The sequence below is a fragment of the Microcaecilia unicolor genome, chromosome 8 (genome assembly GCF_901765095.1).
Source record: "Microcaecilia unicolor chromosome 8, aMicUni1.1, whole genome shotgun sequence".
In the NCBI taxonomy this organism is placed as follows: Eukaryota; Metazoa; Chordata; class Amphibia; order Gymnophiona; family Siphonopidae; genus Microcaecilia; species Microcaecilia unicolor.
This window is the reverse complement of record NC_044038.1, coordinates 194,140,186-194,158,564: the sequence shown is the minus strand read 5'-3', so window position 1 is coordinate 194,158,564 and position 18,379 is coordinate 194,140,186. Positions and strand designations below refer to the sequence as shown.

At 47.3% G+C, this 18,379-nt stretch overlaps 1 protein-coding gene across 2 annotated transcripts in view; it reads right to left on the bottom strand.

Annotated features, from left to right (window-relative positions):
- STK35 (serine/threonine kinase 35) overlaps positions 1–13,785 on the bottom strand; it is a 47,862-nt gene extending 34,077 nt beyond the window's left edge. For both annotated transcript variants that reach the window (XM_030211394.1, XM_030211395.1), the window contains exon 1: positions 13,370–13,785. In XM_030211394.1, coding sequence (XP_030067254.1) covers positions 13,370–13,769 — 400 coding nt within the window. In that variant the 5' untranslated portion in view covers positions 13,770–13,785. The remainder of the gene's footprint in view (positions 1–13,369) is intronic.
- Positions 13,786–18,379: the final 4,594 nt, after the last annotated feature.

Here is an 18,379-nt window from a genome sequence, read left to right as displayed (position 1 = left end):
ATGGGGACAGAAAAAGGGGAGACACTGGATGAAAGGAGGGAGACCCTGGACAGAAGGTGGAGAGCGAGAGAAGATGTTGGTGGAAGGGAGAGAGAGAAAGGGGACATGCTGGATGGAAAGAAAGAGTTGGGATGCTGGATAGAAGAAGGGTACAGAGAGAAAGATGAATGGAAAGAGGGGACATGGAAAAGGGCAGGGGAGAGACAAGCTGTTGGGGAGAAGGAAGGGGAGCAAGGGGGAGACCTTGGTTGGTCAGATGGAGAGAGAAACAGGAGAAATGCTGGATGAAAGGAGGGAGAGAGAGGAAAAATGCTAGAAGTAGGGCGCACTACTCATGCCTATATATCTATATCTATCTATATATAGATATATATATATATATTAGTGCCCACCCATATTAGCTCTGGGCCCAGCCAAAATGTCAGGTCTGGCTACGCCACTGTCACAGGTCCTTCAGCAATTAGCTCACAGTGTATACTGTCCTCAGTGTTCAGAGGACCTGAGGTGATGTCATGGCCTTATCACTCCCTCCAAAAATCACATGACATCCTCACATGTTATTATCCACACCCTGGCCCCTCCACCAGCATTACTGAGTACAAATAAAGTAACTTGAGACACAAACACTTCTGAGAACATGATAAAAACAGCGGGGGCCTAAAAGGCCCCCAATTCGTACAGATGTAGTTTTCACCAAACAAGCACTGTTACACCATAATGCCTATGAAAAAAAATTATATGAACAACTGGATATTATCAACAATGACATACTTGAGTAATACCTTGAGTTTCAAAATTCTAACTAAAGTAATTTTGCAGATAATAGCAAAAATGTAAGCATGGGGGCCTAAAAGGCCCCCAATATGCGTTCTAGGGTTAAATAAAAATGTGCCATTAGAACACTCAGTTTTAGTTTTCAATACTCTTATAATAAGACTGGTAAAAGACTGACTTTGCCTAGCTTTATAACTACTCATTAAACACACAGTTTTTGCATTCACAGTTTATTGTTACATTATGTATGCTCTAATGTCACATGGTCATTCATTTTTAATTTTATTAATTTATTTTTAGCATCCTTAGCAAGGTAAATAAGGGAAAATTAGGTTCTTACCTTGGTAATTTTCTTTCCTTTAGTCATAGCAGATGACGCCATTACGTATGGGTTGTGTCCATCAACCAGCAGGGGGAGATAGAGAGCACTCAACTTTTCACAGTGCCTCATGGCCAGCTAGCTCCACTGCCTCTTCAGTATTTGAAGCGTCCAAAGCAGTATAGCAAACCGCAATGGGAATAACATGAACTTTCCTCACAGCGAACGATGGCCCCTTAATAAGGGCATGAACTCAAAAGGAGGGAATGAACACATCCTCCTGGAGGGAATAAACTCATCCTTCAAAACAAACTGGAGGGAATGGACTCATCCTCCTATAAGTGAACATGAATCCTGAAGACTGTTTTCCAACTTTCTCCCAAGGAAGGAACTTCAGGAAACAAGAACAGAACCTGAAACAGATTCACAGCATACAGACAATCATACAGGGAGGGCTCATGGCTTCATCTGCTATGACTAAAGGAAAGAAAATTACCAAGGTAAGAACCTAATTTTCCCTTCTTTGTCATCAAGCAGATGAAGCCATTACGTATGGGATGTAACAAAGCAATCCCTATATAGGGTGGGAACAGGTCACACCACGCGTTAGCACTTGTGCGTCAAAACGCGCCTCCCTCCTAGCAGCCACATCCAGCCTGTAATGTCGGGCAAAAGAGAGCTTAGAAGCCCATGTTGCTGCACTGCATATCTCTTGACGAGAGAGTGCTCCAGTTTCAGCCCAAGAGGAAGAAATCACTCTGGTAGAATGCGCCTTAAAGGCTACAGGCGGAGACCGGCCAGCAAGCAGATAAGCTGAAAAATCGTTTCTTGGAGCCAGCGGGCAATAGTGGCTTTAGACGCTGGAGACCCTCTGCGAGGACCTGATAGCAAAACAAACAGATGATCATAGATCCTGACAGAGATAGTAACTCGCAGATTCTGCAGCAGAGTCCTGCGCACATCCAACAGGTGCAACTGCCCAAAAGATTCTGGAAACTCCTCCTTATCAAAGGAGGGCAAGAAAATAGGCTGGTTTAGGTGAAACGCTGAAACCACCTTAGGCATGAAGGAAGGCACGGTTCGAACCGTGACCCCAGACTCTGAGAATTGCAGAAACGGGTCTCTACAGGACAGCGCCTAGAGCTCTGACACCCATCTCGCTGAAGTATTGGCCACAAGAAAAACGGCCTTTAGTGTCAAATCTTTCTCCGATGCTCGCCGAAGCGGCTCAAAAGGAGAAGCCTGCAGGGCCTTCAAAACTAGCCCCCGGTATCAAGCTGGACAGGGTGCTCGCACGGAAGGCCGGAGCCGAAGCACCCCACTATGAAACCGTGCCACATCTGGATGAGCAGCTAAAGACACGCCTTCAACCTTACCACGAAGGGAGGCCAACACTGCCACTTGCACCCGCAGGGAATTATAGGCCAAGCCTATTTGTACACCATCCTGCAAAAAGTCCAGAATCGGCGAGACAGGAGCCCGCATGGGTGTGATCGCTTTTGAAGCACACCAAGACTCAAACTGGCGCCAAATCCTGGCATAAGCCACGGAAGTGGAACGCTTGCGGGCCTGCAGGAGAGTGGGAATAACTGTGTTTGAATAGCCTTTGTCTCTCAATTGCGCCCTCTCAATCACCATGCCATAAGACCAAAGCGGCAGGCGTCCTCCATGGCTACCGGGCCCTGTGACAACAGGTTCGGTACCAGAGGTAAAGGAAGGGGAGCCTCCACTAGCATCTGTCGGAGGTCCGCATACCAAGGCCTCCTGGGCCAATCCGGGGCGATGAGGACCACTTCTCCTGGGTGCAGCCGAATCCGCAGGAGCACGCCCTATCAAGGGCCACGGAGGGAACACATATAGTAGGCCTGGAGGCCAGGGCTGAGTCAAGGCATCCAACCCTGCCGAGCGAGGCTCTCTCCGTCTGCTGAAGAAGCACGGGACTTTGGCATTTGAACTTGTCGCCATAAGGTCCATCACAGGCTTGCCCCATTTGGCACATATCTGCAGGAATACTTCGTCTGCTAGTTCCCATTCTGCTGGATCGATCTAATGCCTGCTTAGATAATCCGCTTGCACGTTGCTCTGACCTGCAATGTGAGCTGCCGACAAAAACTGAAGATGCAGCTCGGCCCAGTGGCAAATCTGTTCGGCCTGCTCTGCACTGAGTGCCACCTTGTCGATTTATGTAGGCCACTGCTGTCGTGTTGTCAGACATCACTCTGACAGCCAATCCTTCCAGGGTCACTTGAAAGGCCAGAAGCGCCTGAAACACCGCTTTCAACTCCAGGCGGTTGATGGACCACTCCGACTCCTCGGGTGTCCATAGACCCTGGGCATGCTTCCCCTTGCAATATGCGCCCCAGCCCTTCAGGCTCGCATCTGTCACTACTAGACACCAATCGGGGAGCGCCAGCGGCATTCCTCGCCGCAGCATGCTGTCTGAGAGCCACCACTCCATGCTGAGTCAGGCTGCAGGGAGCCAAGAAAGTCTGCATTGATAATCCTGAGAAACTGGAGACCATCTTTGAAGTAGGGAGTACTGTAGAGGTCTCAGGTGCGCTCTCGCCCAGGGCACCACTTCCAATGTGGCTGTCATCGATCCCAGCAGCTGCACAATGTCCCAAACTCGCGGGGGTGGCATCCTCAGGAGCAGACGGACCTGATTCTGAAGCTTGCACACCGCCTTAGCTCGGGTAGGTATACATAGCCTGAGTCTGTGTCGAACCTGGCCCCCAAATATTCTAGAGATTGCGAGGGGGTCAGGTGACTTTTGGCCATATTGACGACCTAGCCTAGAGATTGAAGTACTGAGACCACTCTGGCTGTAGCTTGATAGCTCTCTGTTACAGAGTCTGCTCTGATGAGCCAGTTGTCTAGGTACGGGTGAACCCTGATACCTTCTCGCCTGAGGAAAGCAGCTACTACCACCATTACCTTCAAAAAGGTTCGGGGAGCTGTGGTGAGGCCAAAAGGCAAGGCCCGAAACTGGAAATGTTTTCCCAACACCGCAAACTGCAGAAACTTCTGGTGCGGGGGCCAATTTGGTATGTGCAAGTAAGCTTCTTTCAGGTCTAGAGATGTGAGAAACTCTCCTGGCTGTACCGCAGCAATGACGGAGTGCAGGGTTTCCATGTGGAAATGCCGCACTCTCAGGGACTTGTTTAATTCTATTAAGTCCAGAATAGGGCGAAAAGACCCACCTTTTCGCGGCACCACAAAGTACATAAGGTATCGGCCGTAGCTGTGTTCGGCGGGAGGTACCGGGGACACGGCCTCGAACTGAATCAGACCTTGCAAAGTCTCTTCTACCGCCACCCGTTTGGCGGCAGAACCGCATCGGGACTCCACAAACACATCTCTTACTGGGGCGTTGAATTCTATTCTGTAGCCATCTCTGATCAGGTCCAGAACCCACTGATCTGAGGAAATATTGGCCCACTCCTCGGCAAAGAGGGAAAGATGACAGGAAGCGAGGAGGGGGCTGGCGCACCATCATTGAGAGGATCGCCCCTGAACTCCAGGCCTAGAGCCGGTGGCTGCGGAACGCTTGTCCGAGCGAAAGGAGTTCCTCTGCTGAAAAACGGGCACGCGAAGTGAACCCAGCAGAACGCCCCGGGCGGTACCTTCTAGCTTCACGGAAGCGAGGTCTAAGAGGAGTGGACCGCCTGGCCCTTGGAGGAAGGCCTCGGCCTATCTTCGGGCAAGTGCTGGGGTTTAGGATCTCCCAGACCTTTAACAATTTTCTTCAACTCCTCACCAAATAGGAGAAGGCCTTGAAAGGGCAACTTCACCAACCTTTGCCTAGTGCTTAGAGGCCATGTCCGCTGCCCAATGTCGTAGCCAAATAAGACAGCGAGCCGCCACTGCTACTGCCATTTGTTTAGCCGAAGCTCTGACAATATCATAAAGGGCATCAGTCAAAAAGGACAAGGCCGACTCCAGACGCGAAGCCACATCCGAGAAGGGCTCCGCTCCATCTCCGGGCTGTTCCACTGCCTGTTGCAACCACGCCAGGCAGGCTCTAGCAGCATAACAACTGCATGCCAACGCCCGAACAGTAAGACATGCAATTTCAAAGGACCGTTTAAGTGCTGCTTCCAGCCTACGGTCTTGTATATCCTTCAGGGCAACTCCTCCTTCCACAGGGAGGGTAGTTCTCTTTGTCACCGCAGTGACTAGGGCATCTACTTTAGGCATTGCAAAGCGAACCAAATGCTCCTCATGCAGAGGGTATAATTGCCCCATAGCCCTGGAAACTGTCAAAGGTCCCTCGGGGTCAGCCCACTGAGAGGAAATAAGCTCTTGGATGGAGTCATGCAAAGGAAAGGCTCGAGCAGGCTTTTTGGTACTAGCCATCCTAGGATTCACAGAGGAGGCCGTGCCACTGTCAGGCTCTTCAATAGAAAGGACCTGTAGGGCATCTGAAATAAGCGCTGGCAGATCATCACGGTGGAAAATCCTCACCGCGGAGGGATCATCCAGATCCTGTGGTAATTCTGCACCTGACTCTGTCTCCTCAGACCACGAAGGTCTGCCAGAACTCTCCGAATCCTCACAGCCCGACCACGGGGGGGGGGGGGGGGGGGGGGGGGGGGGGGGAGGTGCACCACAATCTGAAGGGGAATTAGCCCTTCTACGCTTTTCTTTATGCCAATTATCAGGGAAAATAGTCTCAGCGGGCAGTCCCAGGTCAGAATCCACCGGGGGGGGGGGGGCCGGGGGACAATAGAAGGGACCTCAGACGACCCTTGAGGGAGAGCTCTTTTCACCATGTATGCTTTATGCAATAACACAAAATCAGGGGAGAAAACTCGCCCTGGGCACCCAGATCCCATCCGGGGCTAGCCGCTCCCTGAATTGCCTCAATTCGAGGTCCAACCCCCCCCCCCCCCCCCCCCCGGGCTCAGGGCTCTCCGTCTCTATGGAGGCCGCGCCATGCGGAGAATTAAAAATGGCGTCCGTTGCCAGCTCTGAGCGGGAAGAATCATCGCTCGCCATGCTCGGGCCAGCTCTTACACCTGTAAAGCACGATTTACAGAGCCCCGCTGCTGATTTGCGCTTGCCACATTTAGAACAGCGCTTTACATTCTCCGCAGCCATCGCCGAAAACGGCGGGAAAAATCAAAATGGCAGTTTCGCACCAAAAACGCCCCGATCGCAGGCCCACCCCGGAGGAGTTAGAAAACACTCTTACCTCACCGGACCAAGTATCACAGCTCCGGTCCCATAGAAGAATCAAAGGAAAACCTCTGTTCCATTTTTTTTTTTTTTTTAACGCTGTGAGGAAAGCAGAGGCAAAAGAGGTAAATAAAAACACTCCGGAGGCTCTGATATGTGGGAAAGGCAGGAAAAGGCGAACCAATGTGCCTGCATCCACTGAGTGGGAAAGGACAGGGAAAAGCAAGCTATGTCCACATCCACGGGGGCATGGGTAAGGCAGGGAAAGGGCTGACCTATGTCAAAGTGAAGCTGCTATAGCCTCTAACACCCCGGTTAACAACTGGCAAGCCAGGAGCCACCCCCAGGCAGATTTTTGATGGAGCTCGAAGAAGCTGCAGCCACCCTGCTTGGGGAAATAGAGAATACTGAAGAGGCAGTGGAGCTGGCTGGCCATGAGGCACTGAGAAAAGTTGAGTGCTCTCTATCTCCCCCTGCTGGTTGATGGACACAACCCATACGTAATGGCTTCATCTGCTTGATGACAAGGAAGTTACATTTACCCAGACAATATCAGGATAATGGAAATCACCCATTATTATTGTGTTGCCCAGTTTGCTAGCCTCCTTAATTTCTGATAACGTTTCTACATCTGTCTGTTCATTCTGGCCAGGTGGACGGTAGTACATTCCTATCACTATTCTTTCCCCCATTACACATGGGATTTCAATTCATAGGGATTCCAAGGTGTGTTTTGGTCTCTGCAGAATTTCCAACCTATTTGATTCAAGTCCCTCCTTATAAAACAATGCTACCCCTCCACCAATTCGATCCACCCTATCACTACGATATAATGTGTACCCTGGTGTGACAGAGTCACACTGGTTATCCTCCTTCCACCAAGTCTCAGAGATGCCTACTATATCTAATTTTTCATTTAATGCAACATATTCTAACTCTACCATCTTATTTCTTAGGCTTCTGGCATTCGCATATAGACATTTCAAACTATGTTTGTTGTTCCTATTTACATCTTGCTCAACAGTTGACAGTGTTAATTTGCTATGTTTTGTCGATTTTTTTATTTAAGGACACGTGGAGGGGCATAATCGAATGGGGCACCCAAGTTGTCATGAGGGCGTCCTTGCAGGACGGCCCTGTAAAGGGGCAGGGCAACCCGTATTATCAAAACAAGATGGGCGTCCATCTTTCGTTTCGATAATACAGTAAGGGAAGCCCAAATCATGAAATTTAGGTCGACCTTAGGTCATTTTTGAGATGGTCGTCCTCAGTTTTTGGCGATAATGGAAACAGAGGACGCCCATCTCAAAAACGATCAAATCCAAGCTATTCGGTCGTGGGAGGAGCCAGCATTTGTAGTGCACTGGACCCCCTCACATGCCAGGACACCAACCGGGCACCCTAGGGAGCACTGCAGTGGACTTCACAAATTGCTCCCAGGTGCATAGCTCCCTTACCTTTGGAGCTGAGCGCCCCAAACCCCACTCCCAACTGTACACCACTACCGTAGCCCTAAGGGGTGAAGGGGGGCACCTACATGTGGGTACAGTGGGTTTTGGAGGGCTCAACATTTACCACAAGTGTAACAGGTGGGGGGGATGGGCCTGGGTCTGCCTGCCTGAAGTGCACTGCACCCACTAAAAACTGCTCTAGGGACCTGCATACTGCTGTCATGGAGCTAGGTATAACATTTGAGGCTGGCAATTCATGTTTTTAAAATTTTTTTGGGGGGGGTGGGAAGGGGTTGGTGACCATTGGGGGAGTAAGGTGAGGTCATCCCTGAATCTCCCCGGTTGACGTCTGGTCAGTTCGGGCACCTTTTCGAGGCTTGGACGTGAAAAAAAATGGACCAAGTCGGCCAAATGCTCGTCAGGGACGCCCTTCTTTTTTCCATTACTGGCCGAGGACGCCCATCTCTAAATCACGCCCCAGTCCCGCCTTCAGTACGGTGCCGACATGCCCCCATGAATTTTGGTCATCCCCGCAACTAAAAGCAATTGAGGACACCCAAAATTGGCTTTCCATTATGCCGATTTGGGTGACCCAGAGAGAAGGACACCCATCTCCCGATTTGTGTCGAAAGATGGGCGTCGTCGTCTTTCGAAAATTCACCTGCTGGTCTACTATGGTCTCTAATGCAACGCCATTATGGGATACCCTATCTTCCCTGTTTTGGTGATATCCTTGAAAGATACCTTGTTCCAAACCACGTATTTTTGAACGACTGTCGGCCTTCCCCCAGGTTCTAGTTCAAAACACCAATGCCAGCAGCCTGGTCCCACCCTGGTTAAGGTGGAGCCCATCCTTTCAGAATAGGCTCCCTCTTCCCCAGAATGTTGCCCAGTTCCTAACCGATCTAAAACCCTCCTCTCTGCACCATCCACACATTGAGACTCCGGAGCTCTGTCTGTCTCTTGGGCCCTGCACGTGACGGGTAGCACTTCAGAAAATGCTACCCTAGAGGTTCTGGATTTGAGCTTTCTACCTAGGAACCTGTCTTCTACATTTTCCTAAGTCATTGGTACCCACATGTACCAAGACAGTCGGATCCACCCCAGCGCTATCTAAAATCCTATCTAGGTGACGTGTGAGGTCTGCCACCTTCGCATCAGGTAGGCAAGTAACCAGGCGATCCAGCTATCTACATGCCTAATAATCACCAACTACTATAGCCATTCTAACCCTTTCCTCATGGACAGTGGCTCCTGGAGACACATCCTCTGTGCAAGAGGATGATATTACACCCCCTTGTGGGTTAGTCCTGGCTACAGGATTACTTCCAGCTGCACCAGGGTGATGCTCTCCTTTTAGAAGGCCTCCCTCCTCCAAGGCAGCACAGGAGCTGCCAGACTAGAGGTAGGACTTCTGCCCCAGTACTGGTAGCATGGAACATTGAAACTAATCGAATTTCTGAGAATCTAATCAACGTGGCCACTATTCACACAACCAACCAAGGTAAAGTAAATGCATCAGATAAACTTTTAAACCAGGCTACTGGATCTCCTACAGCATGTTATTCCAAATCTGGAGCCTGCTGGTATTCTCAATCATGTGCAAAACACAATTTTCACTGAACTGTCAGTTCATAATATATTCAACACTGCTTTATAATTATACAATATAACCCCAAAAAGGAAAGGAAAAAAAGGAACTACTTAGCTTGGAAAAGTAATCACAGCACCAAGTCGATAATTTAACACCTGACGCCCACTCTAGTGTATTAATGGTGTTCCAGTCCCTCAAACCTGCTTCTGGGGTTTCCATTAGTCACCAAAAAATCTCTTAAAATCCCGCACTAGTCATGCTAATTATAGTCTCTCTCTCTTTTTCTCTGTATTATGACTCTGAGGAGTTAGGCTATTTAGTATTCCCCTTATTTTCTGTTTACTAATTGAATTTTTAACAGGTACTTGTGACCTGGATTGGCCAGTTGGAAGCAGGAAATTGGGCTAGAAAGACGATTGGTCTGACCATTCTTTTATGTTCTTAACATGCTTTCCAGTTTTGTCATTCCCAGCCATTACTATTTATCATTTGTAATTACAGAAAAAGAATTAAAAAAACAAATTGAGAGATCCTATGCTTCCTTACAAGTCCATGGTGGAACTACAGTTTCAATACTGTGTGCCGTTCTATCCACTCCATAGCCACTGACTGGAAAAGATTTAAAAAAAAAACAAAAAAAACAACTCTCTTATGAGGGTAGGCTAAAGAGGTCAGAGCTTTTCAGCTTGCAACAGAAATAACAGAAGGGGTATGACAGAAGTTGATAAAATCATGAGAGGGAACAAACAATTAAATAGAAACAATTTAACTTTTCAAAACACTAAAACAAAGGACACTCCTTGAAAGAAATCAACTGAGAAACCACCAAGTTTTTTTTCCCACACAGCCTCACTATCTAGCAGTAGAATTGTTAACAATTCCACTTTTGCTTCTCCTTCTGTTAAAGGCTGAAGATCAAGCAATGCTGGCGGGGATTGGACCCCCACCGGCTGAGCCGGAGGCCCCGTCTCTGCTCCTCCCCAGCCTCTGGGGGGGGTGGCCTGGTGCCGGAGTTCTCTCTCTCCTGCTCCTGTCAGGACACGATCACCTGGGTCCCATCAGGAGCAGGAGAGAGACAGACCCCCCCACACACTTTGGGCTCTGCCCCCCCCCCCCCCCAATTTTGTGTTCTATGCGGCAGTCCGAGGGGGGGCAGCAGCAGTCCTGGGTAGGGCTGCAGTCCTGGGGGGGGGTGGGGGGGGGAACATGGCTCAGTCTCTTGGCGGCCCTGTCCCCATAAGGCTTACATGGATTTGGAATATTTCCTCCTCTTTTGTATCTACATCAACAAAAATGTACAGTCATTTCTTGAGTACCTCCAGAGAGCAAAGAAAAAAATAAGTAGAGAGCTTATTGAGAACAACAAGATCTATCTCTGCGCAAGAGTAGAAAAGATAGGATAGGTGGACAGGGACAGAAATCCTTACCTTAATCACCACAACCAATGCAAGTATGTGTGCAATCCAATCATAACACGCTTAAAAACAAAGTACATTGTTTTTACTACCTGTGTGTTATGATTGGATTGTACCTATGTCATTGAGCACAAGCATTCACAAGATTGTGCAATGTGTATTCACTACTAGGAGACAGACATGGAAATCAGAAACCTAGCACAATAGCTATTACACATGAATGAGCTTGTATATTGTATAGAAACGCACTTTTGGGTAGTATATATACTAATGATACTGTCATGTATATTATGGGTGTGCAACTCTAGTCCTTGGAAGCCCCAAAACAATCAGGTTTTCAGAATAACACTGATTAATATGTGTGAAATTGATTAGTATACTACGCAAACATTTCTCATGTAATTATTTTATGCAAATGCATTAAAGATATCCTTAAAATATGATTGATTTTGGGCCCCCAAGAGCTAGGATAGCCCACTCCAATATATATGCAAGTATCATTAGGAACATGAAAGTATTTATTTGAAGTATGGAAGTGTGTGTAGAAACATTATTAATCTCCATACACACACATGCACAAAATCAGACTACAGTAATACTGTATAAAACTATGCCCAAACTTTCATCATTTTGAAGTAAAAATATGCCACTTCTGGCTTCAGGAGCTGCAAAACCAATTATTGTGGTATATACTAAGCCTTTTATTCTGCTTTAATCCTCACACAGAAGAATGTAAAATGATTACTGAACACCGATCCTAATGTATTCTATATGATGTTCATAAACTAGGCTTCCTTCCTCACCAAAGAATAATAAATGCATACTTTGGTGAACAGAGAAAAATCTAGGAGTCAATGAAAGGCCATAAATGACTTTAGGGTCGTTTATCTGGTTGTACAAGGCAATGAAAATAAGAGAAAAAGGTCATTTGGAGTTTAGCATCCATATGAGTGGAGAAGTGGCCTAGTGGTTAGAGCACTAGGTGGCCAGTTCAAATCCCACTGCTGCTCCTTGTGATCTTGGGCAAGTCACGCAACCCTCCATTGCCTCTGGTACAAACTTAGATTGTGAGCCCTCCTGGGACAGAGAAATACCAGTGTACCTGAATGTAACTTACCTTGAGCTACCACTGAAAAGGTGTGAGCAAAATCCAAATGTTAGCCTTTCAAGCCCCTAAACATTGGCAGGAGATTTCTGTACATTTCAATCATGTATATTCATATCAGATTTTTTTTTTTTAAGAAACCTTAAAACTTGGTCTTTTTCAGAAATTTGTATTTAATTATTTAATTTTGATTTGATAAATCCTGGGAGTATCTTGCAGATCTTTTTTTGTTGAAATGTGAACTGCTTAGAACTTTTTGGTTATAGCAGTATATAAATACTATTGTTATGTTACATAATTACACTGTGGAATCTAATCAAGGTAACTAAGATAGCAGTGTTCAAAAGATTTTGGCAAGTTTCTGAAGTCCATAAAAATTACCACCCAGATAAAGGAAAACAATTGGCTCTATCCCAGGTGACTTGTCATAGAACTGTTATGTTTGGTATTTGAGATTCATGCTGACCATATTGGGAAAGGATTTTGGGCTGAATCATGACATAACATGGGCTTCTTACATATTATCTTTTCAATTTTAGCTTTGTTTCATGGTGTTTTTTTAAGTTATGGCTGTTTTGTGCTGTAACACTATGTTATGGGTATTGACTGAGGACAAAAACTGCATGACTTTCTTACAACACTATTATGCTTTGAATCTTCGCTATTCTGACACCTTTAAGTTATCTAGTACTAACACCTCCACAAGCACTGTTTTCAATATTTTTTCTGAACTTGTGGGCGGAGAGAAATACAGCTTTATGGTTTATAATGGGCTACATGCATACCTCCTACCCACCCCCATCCTGTCAGACTGTTGAATGTTTTCACTTATATATTTTTTATTTTAGTTACATTTGTATCCCGCGCTTTCCCACTCATGGCAGGCTCAATGCGGCTTACATGGGGCAGGCAGTGACTTGCCCAGTGTCACAAGGAGCTGCCTGTGCCTGAAGTGGGAATCGAACTCAGTTCCCCAGGACCAAAGTCCACCGCCCTAACCACTAGGCCACTCCTCCACACACTGTCAGCTAGCACATTTGCTTATTTCCGATCTGACGAAGAAGGGCAACCTTCGAAAGCTAATCAAGAAATGTATTAAGTTATGTCCAATAAAAAAGGTATCATCTTATTTTCTTTTCCATGTTTTATTTTGTTTGATTTCTATTGATAGCCTTAAGAGTGGACGAACACAGCTACCACACTCCTCTGCTATTGTTTTGAAACTTGATAGTCAACATTTTTACTTAAGGGGCCCACGGAGCAGACTACAATCAAATAAACCAAGATATGGTTAATTAGAAGTTTTAAACACATTACCGATATAAATTTTTGGATAAACCCCTAAACAGGGCACTCCCAGAGTTCATCAGGCTCAGTTCTTGCCGCTGATAGTTCTGCCAGCTCCCTTGGGAACTATACAGCTACACTGAGTACTGTAAACTGGTATAGAGAAGCAAGAGTTCCCGACAGGGTCTGTGGTTCAGCCAAGCTCCTCGTGGCCCTCTCGCTCCCTCCCCTGCCCAGCCCACTCACCCTTCAGCGACGTTTCCACCAAGCGAAGGTACAGCTGGGAGCTCTTGTTGCCATGGCTCATGCGCTGCGCCAGGCCATTGCACTGCAGAACACACTCCTCGAACTGCACCACGTTACGGTGCCGTCGCTTCAGGCTCGTCAGGGCCCAAAACTCGGCCAGCGCCAGCTCCACATTCTCGGGCGCATCGCAACGGATCTTCTTCACAGCGACGCGGGCACCGGTGCGGCGGGCTACCGCCTCGTACACCACGCCGTAGCTGCCGCGGCCGATCTCCGCCAGCAGGCTGTAACGGGGTCCGGAGCGGCGCTCTCCCAGTGGATGCCGCGGCCTACAACAGCCCCGCCGTCGCCTCTCGCTGCTTTTTGGCCCCCTAAGCCTACCGTCCTCGGCCGTTTCCATGGTGCTCGTAGAGGGCGGCCTCCGCCCTCATCCCTCCAGCAACGGCGGTGCTTAGGCGGTTGGAGGCAAGCAGTTGTTCATACCCTCGCATCACCGACGAGACCATAGAATGATAGAAAGAGAAGAAGTTCGCGCGCACGGAGCCTGCCGTAGTCCGCAGGGCACTAAAAAATAAAAAACACCACCGCCGTTCGATCGCGGAGCGGCCACTGGGGCGTACCATTCGTACTAGGGTGACGGGGGACAACGGCGCGAGGCGGAACTCGTAAAGTCCAGCGCCCGCAGGAAACGGGCTTGCAACTTTTTTTTTCTCTGAACCTCAACTTCCGGAGTACGCAAAAGGTTCCCTCAGAGAGGGAAAATTGGCTGTTCTGACTTCGCCCCCCTTGAGGGTCTCATTAATCAGGCCTTCCAATCCTAACGACTGTAAACAGAACGCGGCAACCCTTGGCCGGGTGAGTCCGTGTGTACGAGGGAGGAGGAGAATAGGGGCGATAATTTGTATGGGGTGGGGGGGGAGGGTGTAGGGGTGAACACAATAATAGTGGCGTGGCGTGCGCCGCGTAGTTCAAGGAGGTTAGATTGAGAACAGGACAGGAGCGGTGTTATGAACCTACCTGAGGAGGAAGTTGAAGAAAACTGGAGGAGACAGCCAGGTGTGTGCCTGTCTAATCTATTATACGGGCCAGTAGGCGGATCTTCCAAGCAATAGGCGTCGTTTTAGTTCACCCAAAACAATAGGAAACACTATTGAAAACAATAGCCAAAGATTATTAGAAATAAAGGACTTCCTATGGCCCATCTGTAAAAAGTCAAAAGCTATTCCAGTTGGATAGACAGTGAAAATAAAAATGGAATATCAGTAAAACAGCTTCAAAAATTATTGTAGCTCGTAGAGAAACAGCACTTTTAAACTCTGTGTTTTGTGCTCATTTTTCTACACTGTTCTATACAATACAGATGACCAAATTTCAGTGAGGATATTCTGTTTCCTGATGGATTCATCTTTACTGTTGCTGTAAGCTGCCCTGGGAAGCCTGGTGGTATAAAGATGGAATAGACTGAAATTAAATGGAACCAAACATGGAATCAAATCTTCACATAATCTCTTGTAGAAATTTTCATTTTAGATACACAAATGGATTATTCTGTTGTTTCAGCATGTTTCAGGGACAAGTGGTTTTATAAATCAAAATAATAAAAATATTTTGTTTCATACATATCATTTGTTGAAACATAACTAAGGGGTATGTTTACTAAGGTGTGCTAAGGAAAATAGCGTATGTGTACGGGCCAGCATCCAGCACGTGGTGGAAATAGCGCTTGTACATGCTACCATGGTTGTGGCACGTTACACATGCCTTACTGACTTAAATAGTGCCTGTGCCTCAATAATACGTGTGAATGGCCTCAATGCGCATACATGTTCCAGTGCATGCATAAAAGTAGCAACTCCTGTACTACTGGGAATACTGTGTGATGGGAGCTAATGCTCTGTCATGGAGATAATCAAAGGTAAGTGTGTGCATTAGAGGTGACTAGTGACACACTAGCGCCTGCATTTACCTGTGCAGAATGATCAGAAGGCTCTAGTGTGACAAATGATATGTGACAGTGAATACTACAGAGCTCAGGGCCCCTTTTACCAAGCGTTGGCGCATGTTTTTCATACGTGCTGAGGCCCCCTTTTATCACAGGTGGTAAAAGGGTAGGTCTTTCTTTTCTGCAGGAAATGGCCGTTTGTCAAGTAAGGCACTTGCCATGCGGCCACTTCGAGGGGAGCTCTTAGGGACCCCTGGACTCATTCTCCCTGCCCCTACTGTGTGTCCAGTGTGATTTATAACAAGGGTGCCTGACGTGCCCTCCCCCTGGAATGTTTTCCCTGGTGGCATAGTGGTGGAGGGAACCCCCCCAACCAGGGCTTTACTGATTGGGGGGGGGGGGGGTCTGTCAGTATCATCCCTGCTGACACTTGCCAGCCTGGCTGACACTGACAGCCCTGTGTCCCTGGAATGTGTTCCCGGGAAGGTTAGGAACAACCAGAACATATCCACAATGCACCCTTTTAGATGGCAAAGCTAGATTTTACAGGGCAGATGCATTGATCACAGAGTAAAAGTTATGTGCGTAGGTTAACAGGTAGAATATTTAGCACAGCACTACTTACAGATATGACTACAAAGCCCTAGGCCACCACATCTTGAGTGGTGCATAGGAAGACTTCAAGTAGGCCTTGTTGTATGAGTACCTTTCATTACCATGCCTAAGCAAAGCACATGCCCTACCAGCATAGTAATCAAATACACCTGATGGCTAGTTTATTGGTGGTTCCTGAAAATAAGATGCCAGGGTATGTCTTCCAGGTCTGGTCGAAGACCCCCCCCCCCCCCCCAGGTAAATGCTAGCCCATATGGAAAGTGTAACTGTTGTTCCTTTGTATAGTCAGTAGAGGAGGTCTTGACAAGTGGACAGGTGCTCATGTGTGAGACGAGAGTGGTCCGCCAGAAACAAACATGAACCTACTTGTTACCTTCAATGTGGCTAAGCATGCTAGGCAAATAGCTGTGGAAGAAGACATTAGATTGTGCAGAACAAAGGTGTAGCTCCTTTACCATTCCTTCAGCACAGGATTCCTTTATGCTTATCCCACGCATGTTTGAATTCCGTTACCGTTTTCATTTCCACCACCTCCTGCGGGAGGGCATTCCAAGCATCCACTACTCTCTCCGTGAAAAAATACTTCCTGGAGAGAGTAGTGGATGCTTGGAATGCCCTCCCGCAGGAGGTGGTGGAAATGAAAACGGTAACGGAATTCAAACATGAGTGGGATAAGCATAAAGGAATCCTGTGCCGAAGGAATGGATCCTCAGGAGCTTAGTCAAGATCGGGAGGCGGGGCTGGTGGTTGGGAGGCGGGGATAGTGCTGGGCAGACTTATACGGTCTGTGCCAGAGCCGGTGGTGGGCAGCGGGACTGGTGGTTGGGAGGCGGGGATTGTGCTGGACAGACTTGTACGGTCTGTGCCAGAGCTGGTGGTTGGGAGGAGGGGCTGGTGGTTGGGAGGCGGGGATAGTGCTGGGCAGACTTATACGGTCTGTGCCCTGAAGAGCACAGGTACAAATCAAAGTAGGGTATACACAAAAAGCAGCAAATATGAGTTATCTTGTTGGGCAGACTGGATGGACCGTGCAGGTCTTTTTCTCCCGTCATCTACTATGTTACCTCTATGTGCTGGGCCATCTACTAGTGCTCACACCAAGAAGCCATAACAGCTGCACCTTATTTGTAGGGTGAGAAAATGTTTGTGTCACCTCACCCTATGGACAGCAGATGCCCAGAATATTGTTTTTTTGTTTACTTGTTTGCCAAATGACTCCCTAGTGAAATGCTTATGCCTGATCTGTAAATAAGATCTCCAGACCAAACTGTATAAGAGACACTCATATGTGTCTGCAAATTTATTAAGTGTGTTTTGCAATCGCAAAGGATTCAAGTGAGCACCACTACATTCATCATATCTCTATGCACAGCTACCTTTCTGCTGGCACACTGCTTTGCTGGCGAGTCTTGCAAAGACTGCCGATACCCTCATCCAAACCTTGACAGATGGCTAACAGCAGTAGTGTGGATTCTTCATCAGAGCTCTCCCCTTGTCAAAAATCATGGAAATGTGAGTGAACTGTAAGGATCAAACAAATGCACAGGTCCTGGTGATACCAGAATTTTACCCTCCCCCCCCTTATTTACTAAGCTGCGCTAGTGGCTGGTGGGTTGGTAATGGCCACATATGCCATTCACTTTAAATGGGCTGTGTTTGCATGCTGCATTGCATAGTAAACAGGGAGTAAGGTTACTATGTAACAGCACCACTGGTTTCATAAATAGTTCTAGGGGATTCTCCAGACTGTTGGGTGGTCAGCTTTACCACTTAAATAGGCCTAACCTACATTTGCATGCCATGGAGCCATTTGAACCAGGTCTCAAATCAGTAACACCCAAGATCCTGACATCCTGAGGAACTCAAGATGTCTCAGGCCAGGTTGAAGAATCTGTGTAGTCAATATTTGATAATAGAAAATTTATCTCACAATTACATATAAAATAAGTGAAGTACAGAGGGTGAGAGTTGTAGAGGAAGGTGCAGCTGTCTACTGTCCCCACATTCCACATCAGTTTCCTGAAGCTAAGGACAAGCATGCTGAAAGTGGCATCAGGTACTGTAACAGAGCCTTCTTGTCCCCATTCCCTTATTGGCAGAAAAGTGTTAGCTTGTTAGCCAAATAAGAGAAACATCAAACAATGCCTCTGATAAGTCATGTGTCTTCTGATTTGACCCTATTCCCTTTTTGAACACAACATCAGACCCTGTTAAGTGATGTTGCTGTGGTGACAGAAAACATGCCTAACAGCTACATTGGACACATAGGGCCAGATTCATTTGTCCTATCATATACCTCCTTTGTTGATTCTAATACTACAGATTGTATTGAACCTGCGATGAGTGGGAAAGCGTGGGGTACAAATGTAATAAACGTAACAAGCCATTAACGAGCAAGTAGTAAACCGTGGCATGCACTAAAGGCTTCTCCAAGCCATTTTCCAATCACGGTA